Raw genomic sequence first — 8,224 nt, 5'->3', positions numbered from 1 at the left:
GAAGTATTTTTTAACTGAGTAAATCTGCACTCTGTACTGACCACAATGATATAAGTTTGGGAGAGTCCCTTTGATATGCCTCTTTGTCCTAAGTAACAGTCTAAGTAACACAGAGACCAGGAACACTTTCCTTGCTTAAAAGAACATCATGGAACATTTACAAAACCATAAACATTGACTGCTCAATAAGTACCAGATAACTTATATGATGGTTCATCAAACAAGGAAATTTGTAGAGTTAGAATAGAAATAAGAAGGAAATTATTTTGTTAAACTTTCCTAGGATCCGGCCCTTCCTAGGCAATCTTTAGTATCAGCAGAAAGTGCCCATACTACAAACTGGTTATAAAAATAATACTTCCTGACTCTCCTCCAATGCTTTCTCTCTGGAAAAAAAAAAATGTTGTTTTAGCTTGAAATAATTTGGCCTCACCACTATGGAGTGAAAATACATATGTAATTTTAAAAGAAACCATTGCCATCTTTCAAACTGTACTTTTGAAAAAACTAAGTCATTTATCAAAACACATCCTGTCTCTCACAATATCCTAACAGTGAGCAAATTTTCTGCTTTTCCCAAGATCCAAAAGTAAAGGATGAAAACCCTGACACTGCTGGTGTGTGTCTGTGCCTTGAGTGCTTGCTTCTCAGTAAGTATCCATCCAAGTAACTGTTCTTCTATGCCAAGAATATTTAGTGTATATGCCAATTTGAGACTTCAAAAGTACAACATGCAATTCCTATTTCCAAAGAGCTTAACATCTTTTGTCTTCTGTAAAACATAAGAAAACAGCTAATTAAAGCACAAGGAAATGATTCCTTTCAGTCATTTTAATTGATATTTCCACAGTACTAACTGTATCACAGGTGTGATGAGATAAGATGGAGATGAGAAAAGTGGATCATGTAGGGCCTGACTGGTGTAGAATATGGATTCCATTTTTCCTGTATCAGGAAGCCTTGGGATGCCTAGAGTATCCATAGGGGAAGGACCCAACTCTGGGTCCTGGGGAGAAAACAGATTTAGGGGACAAAAGCTGAGGTAGAGAAACCAGTCAAGAAGCCACAGCAATGGACCTGATAGAAGATGATGACATCTTGTGCTCATTTTGGCAGGACATACCCTAAAATTGGAAAGATGATGGTATCTTGCATGAAATGTCAGCAATTAAAACAAAACATGATGATGGATTTAAATATATATTGGTGTTTAAGTCTACCATAACTTATGCTGCATTAGGTGTGTAGTAAAAGAATGAAATGAAGATAAGAGTTCTGTTTTAGACATGTTAAATTTGAAATGGCTGTTAGACTTCTCCAAGGAGATGTTAAGAGGCAATTGAATATTCCTTGTTTGGAGTTCAAAAAGTTTATGAGTGAAGTTTATATTTAGTTTTTATATATCATTATTTATTTTGAGAGAGACAGAGATAGCATGAGCAGGGAAAGGTAGAGAGAGAGGGAAAGAGATAAGCCCAAGCAGGCTCCCTGCTGGCAATGCAGAGCCCAACACGGGGCTCAAACTCATGAAACCATGAGATTGTGACCTGAGCCAAAACTTAGAGTCAGACACTTATCCGACTGAGCCACCCAGATGCCCCATGTGAAGTTTATATTTAAAAGGTATTCGAGGGGCATGTGGGTGGCTTAGTCGGTTGAGGGTCTGATTTCAGCTCAGGTCATGGTCTCACAGTTGGTGGGGTCAAGCCCTGCTTTGGGCTCTATGCTGAGAGTTCAGAGCCTGGAAACTGCTTTGGTGTCTTTTTTGTCTCTCTCTCTGCCCCTCCTCAGCTCACACTCTGCATCTCTCTCTCTCTCAAAAATAAATAAACATTTTTTTTAAAAAGGTATTCAAAGTCATGTGACTTTACAAGTCACCTAGAGAAAATATCTAGGAAGTTTGGATATGGATAGAAAAAAGAAAGAAGCACAAAAGAGGAGAGGAAAGTACAGTTTCCAAAACCAAGAGATTACAAAATGGACCCCACCTTTAAGATATTTAGGATCTACTGGGAAAGGTAGATTAAAATTAACAGTGATTCAAGGAGTTATATTATGTATAAATAGCCATATTTGTTTCTAGGGCTATGTATCTGTATGTATTTGTTCACTTTTATTTTGAGAAATTTGAAAATAGAATCAAGAAGTGAAGTGTAGATTTACTATATGAGGCTGAAGAGCCTCAGAATACTGTGACTATAAAGAGTAGACAGAGAAGGCAGGAAAACTGCTGAGGTAGAAAGAATTACTCTTGGGTACTCTCTTGTTTCCCACTTACCACACAATATCTCCTCCCGCTGCCCCCTCAAAATATCTTGGGCTTTTCCCTGGACCCTAGTGCTGATTTCCATGATTATAGCAACAAAATGCACTCATATTCAGTTCAGAAGATGTGGGCTTATGCTCATCATATGAACATCAGATGAATCCTGAGCTAAAATCTGTCTATAAGGCCCTAATTTCCCTATGTGGAAATCATAATAACAGAATAATGACAGAAATAATAATAATAGTCACAAAGCTCCTAAAGAATAAGAATGTATTATTTACAAACCATAAAGCAGAGTACATATGTAAGAATTATGACAGTAAGATTGTTATATTCTCTATTTACAAATGTAGACATATTCTCCCCAAAATTTATCTAATCTCATTGTGATTCAGTTTCTTCATCTGTGTGATGAGGATAATAACAGTACCTACCTTTATGGTATTGCTATGGAGTTAAGAAAATGTGTATTTGTAAACCATTTAAAATAGGGCCTGACACAAAGTAAGTGCACAAAATAGTGTAAGGACTCTTATACAAAATAAATGACAAATGTGAATAGGCAAATGAGAATATCTTAAATATGATCTTCTATTTATTATAAGCACTACCATGCTTCAATCTAATCTCAAACCCTTAGAGGCATTTTCAACTCCTCCCAACTTCCCTAATCCTAATTCAAATCAAAAAGTTCCATGAGAGCATCCATAACTGCCAATCACAGTGATAATTAATTAATGTATTTTAAGTAAATTTGTCAAACTGGTCATTTGATACAAGTTCTATGCTAAGCTAACATTAAAATTAATAGCATTTTAATTAATCTGTCTTCATACCAAAATATCAGATATTATTTTGATCATCTACATCAAAATAGCTGAAACTTTTTCACACCCTAATAAACAGTTTTAAATGTTAAGATTTTATTTGATGAGAGACTTGGTTTTTTTATTATAAATTCCAGGCATTTGTTTATTTAGTAAGTATCTAGTGGGTGCCTGTTACGCACACGGCACAGTTTTAGGTACTGGGCATACAGAGATTAACAAAATAAACTTCCTGCTCTCATGAAGCTAGTCATCTGCTTAAGGAAGTGAATGGCATAGCTATTTCGAAGCATAGAAGTCATATAAGTAGGCTTTGGATCTGCAGTTTAATTTTATTTAAATCATTCCATAAATGAGTACCCTGAGATCCAGTGAAATTCAGTGAGTTGCCCAGTCATTCAGTTATTTAATGGCAGATGCAAGACAAATCTCTCCTGATGGTCTGCTGCACTGTGGTTCAAACACGCTCCTCTAAGATCTCAGAGTTCTTCACCGCATCCTCAGGCACCACACAAAAAAGTGGATCCACTGAACTGGTGGAATTTGAGGCCCCTGATCCTGCTTCAATCAAAGCAATTTCCTGATTATCTGGATCATGTATTGAATCTTAAGGAAAAACTTGCTTGGACAATGTGAACTGCTTGTTTTATATTAGAAAACTCCTGCTCTATAATGGAGAACATCTCCTGAGAGGTTCCATGATCAGAGAAGCGTTCTGGGTTCACTGTGGCATATTCTGGAATTCTATGCCTGTTTAAGAGAGATCTATCCAAAAATATCAAAATTATGAGGATCACAAACCAATATTTTAATTTAATTTAATACATTCCAGTTAAAAACATAAATGTCCTGGATAATTTAATTTTTTCAACAATTAATGCTTTTCAAGGTTATTTTTAAGGCTGCATATGTTAGTCTCTGAGGAAGTTATCTTGGCTGAACAACTCTGCTAGACTCTCAAAGGCTGTCACCTTTGCACTGTGCTAAACTGTCTCTGAACATAGCTTATAATAATGTGGGACTGAAATGATTTCTCTATTATGTGGTTGAAAAAGAGTTTAGTGGAAATTATCAGAAGAAAAAAAGTAACCTATCTTTTAAAAGTAACCTCAAGCAAAGGCTTGGAACTTTGGATCTCCCTCCCCCCTTATTCTTATGTTAATATTTCTTGTCTCCAATTTAAATTAATATAAGTGAGAATTTAAAATTTTAGTATGAGATGCACTACAGAAAAAATATATAGACAAATTACAGTAGGTTTAGAGATAAGAGACTGAAACAGTGATGGTACTCTAACTCAAATAATGTCAGCATTGGCTAAAGGAACTATGTAAGACTTTCATTCTCTGAAGAATGTAAGACTCACTTGGCATGGTAAATATTTTCAAAATCTCTGTTCTGTTAATAATGAAAATACCCCCACCCCACCCCTCAAAAATATCCATTCAGTATCAAGAACTCTTTACCCGGCAACCTGGTGAGACATGGTAGTGAGTTTCATATCAGAAAAAGTTGCCAAGCATAGGCTGGAAAGCCATTCAGGTAGACCGGAAAAAGATCAGGTGTTGGATGTGGAGTTGGACTAAATCAGTGTTCTCAGATGTGGACATCTTTGAGAAATGATGAAAGCTATAGGTCCTCTAGTTAGACAAAATACATCAATACGCAAAATTTTCCTACAATATCATAAAACTCATTAACTGCTACATTCCTATAATTATAATTTTTATAATGACAAAACTAAAAGGTAATGGCCAAAGTTCTTTTTCTAATTTAAAGAAGCTAAAAGCTAAGTTTCCTTCAATGTAGAGGAGATAGAGCTGAAGTAGGATATTTGTTAAGAACAAATTGATTGTTTGGGATTTTATTGCTTTGTTTTTTGATGACGGCAGATATGAAAGGTGTGATTCAGAAAAGATTCCTGGATCTTAACTGAAAGTCTTTGACTGAAGTTTCGTGAACTTCAGCAAACAGGGTACCCTTTTACTCAGTCCTCAGGGAGTAACCTGACCATTTTCTACCAAAGATGAGAGAAATTACAGCACAAAGGGAAGATCTAGCTAATCCTTCAGGCTTCAACACACAGGAGTAGATCCATTGTAGCTAGCTGGGAAATAAACACTTGACAAAGTGAAACTCTCTAATAACAAGTTGTTCTTGAGATTTGGTAAAATGGGAAGAATAATGACTCAACCCACAGCAATCTGGTTTCCATTCTCAAAACTCCATAAATACTGTTCACCTGACATTCAGCAATAATTACCTAGTTGACAAATCAATGGAAGTTTTCAGTTCTTGCATTTTCTTTCTTTCTACAGGTCAGTGAAGGTCACAAAACGCCATGGAAAACACATCACAAAAAGAATAGTGTCCGACAACGTGTAGTACACCGCCAATTACCATTTCGTCCCAAACCTCATTTATTACTTATTCCACATAGATACCAAAGGCCTTCTCACCCAATCAGGATAAGACCAATGCCAAAACTTCCCTGGCTGCCTAAGTGTCCAGTTAAAAGTAGCACCGTGGTCAACAGCAACACTGCAGAGGCTACGACTCAAGTCCCATCTTTGAGTCCCACATCTACTTCCAACAAAACTACTGAATCTCCAGGTGTGACTCCTTTTCCTCAGAATCCTACCACCATAGATGAAAACAGGAGCTCTTCTTCAGCTACTCCATCACTACAACCTTCCTCAACTCTGCCAGAGACCACAGCCGCCCCAACTACATCGTCCTCAACTCTGCAAGATATCACAACCACCCCGCCTACATCGTCCTCAACTCTGCAAGAGACCACAACCACCCCACCTACATCTTCCCCTACTCCACAAGACACCACAGAAGCCCCACCTACATCTTCCCCAGCTCCACCAGACACCACAGAAGCCCCACCTACATCTTCCCTAACTACACCAGCACCACAACCTTCTTCAACTCCACTGGAGACCACAGCTCCCCCAAATACCACACCCAATCCATCCCCAACCACTCTTGCACCTGGAACGTCCGAAACTACAGCCGCACCCACAACCCAAACTACTACTTCAGCCACTATTCAGACTACTACTGTTGGACAAACCTCTGCTGTCACGCAAAATCAAAATGATGCAATCTGGCAATTTTTTTATGAGATATTTAAGTACATTTCTTCTTTTATACCAAATAAATAGTACATCATACATTATGAAGTATTCTGTCATCAGATATGATTAATGAGTACAGAACTACCACCTTTACTTTTACCACCAATCTCAAAGTGATTAGAATATTACTCAAATTTAAAGTGCTGTCACTAATCTTTCAATCTATTTACCTCACATGATCTATTAAGAAGAAAAACCACCTCTATCCCACAAAACAGGTGCATGACCATAATTTAATAACACTTTGTGGAACCTTTAGAGATAGCTCACTGAGGGGAGAAAGACATTAGCTAAAGAGAGAAAACTAAATGGATTAGCAGCCATTTACTTTTCCCTAAATGTTGGAAACCATAGGTCACTACTCTGTACCGCAAATCAGGAACCCACCTGAATTATCCAATCCCACAAATATAAAGGGATAAAATTAGGTATCTCCAAACACACAAAAACATATAAAGGTAGATAGACTTATCATTGTGTTACTGATTAGAGACAAAAACTCTTTAAACAATCATCTTAAATCATTAAATCCAATTGCATTCCACAAAATGTAAACCAAGAGGAAGTTTTATTTGAAGTGAAGATTTGAAGTCAGTGAACATGAAATCTGGCAGCCAAGCACAAACATATCTCTGGCACTACATATTTGAGAGAACATAAGTGGTTAGGCCTCATGGTTGATATTAATCGTATTATATCTAAGCTAATTTAGATCCAATGTACTTGATTCTAGCCTTTGTGAAACACAAGAAGACTTTTTTGTATGTTCACATGGTGGTCATAATATTTTTCTATGAATTCAATTAATTTAATATTAGTAACTCAATTAATTCACTTTAATTCAGTGTAAAATGTATTCAGCATCAGAATATTTTCTAAAACTTTCAGCCATGTATTTAAATGTGTTTTAAAGCAAACCATACCAAACTACTCCCTCAATGTCATGTTTGCAAAATTGTCTCTGAAAATAAACCGATTCCAGTCAGTAGAAAACATAAACTACCTATTTGGCATATAGACATAATGTTAATATGGGATGTGGAGGTATTTATACTTTTTGTCATAACTACTGAGAACTCTGATAATTTCATTTTTATTTTCTGTCAACGAATAAAGACTTTACGTGGCAATCTATTTTCATTGTTTGTATTTGGAAGCCCCTTGTCTCTTAGATTCTGAGATGGGTGAAAATGAAGATTTGTATTCTCATCAACTCTATCAATAATTAGCCAATAACATGAGTAGGGCACTCAAGATCTCTGATCATCAGGGGGAGGGGCAAGGAGATTAATACTTTAAGCGAAGTGGTTAATTTACTTAGATTAACTTAATCTTTACTGAGTCTTAATAATATGTTTCCAATTCAAAGTTTGTATTTGCCCTATGCTTCCCAGACTGACCATAAAAGACCCCCATTTCTCTCATTTAATTCTGTTCCTTCCAGTCTCATCTTAGACTAGCTAAAAAAGAACTGTCAGAAAGAGAAATTAAGGAAACAATTTGGGGCATCTGGGTGGCTCAGTCCATTAAGTGTCCAACTTCAGCTCAGGTCATATCTTGTAGTTTGTGAGTTCAAGTTCCGCAACAGGCTTTGTGCTGACAGCTCAGAACCTGGAGCTTGCTTCAGATTCTGTGTCTCCTGCTCTCTGTGCCCCTGCCCCACTTGTTCTCTCTCTCTCTCTCTCAAAAATAAATAAACATTTTAAAAAAGATAATAATTGAATAATAAAATACCTAGGAATAAATACAACAAGGAGATGAAAAAACTGCATGCTGAAAACTGGAAGACATTAATGAAAGAAATTGAAGAAGACACAAATAAGTGAGAAAATATGCCCTGTTCATAGATTGAGAGAATTAATATTATTAAAATGGCCATGCTACCCTAAGAAATCTGCAGACTCAATGCAATCCCTGTCAAAATTCCAGTAGCATTTTTCACAGAAATGGAAAAAACAATAAAGACCCCAAATAGCCCAGCT

At 36.6% G+C, this 8,224-nt stretch overlaps 1 protein-coding gene across 1 annotated transcript; it reads left to right on the top strand.

The window, feature by feature from the left end:
- The first annotated feature begins 596 nt into the window (after positions 1-596).
- MUC7 (mucin 7, secreted) lies at positions 597-6,269 on the top strand. Its single transcript, XM_029951840.1, has 2 exons — positions 597-650; positions 5,415-6,269. Exons 1-2 carry the CDS (start codon positions 597-599, stop codon positions 6,267-6,269), a joined length of 909 nt encoding a protein of 302 aa, XP_029807700.1.
- The last annotated feature ends 1,955 nt before the right edge of the window (positions 6,270-8,224 follow it).

This window comes from Suricata suricatta, chromosome 1, assembly GCF_006229205.1.
Source record: "Suricata suricatta isolate VVHF042 chromosome 1, meerkat_22Aug2017_6uvM2_HiC, whole genome shotgun sequence".
NCBI classification, from domain to species: Eukaryota; Metazoa; Chordata; class Mammalia; order Carnivora; family Herpestidae; genus Suricata; species Suricata suricatta.
This window is presented reverse-complemented; position numbering and strand designations above follow the sequence as displayed.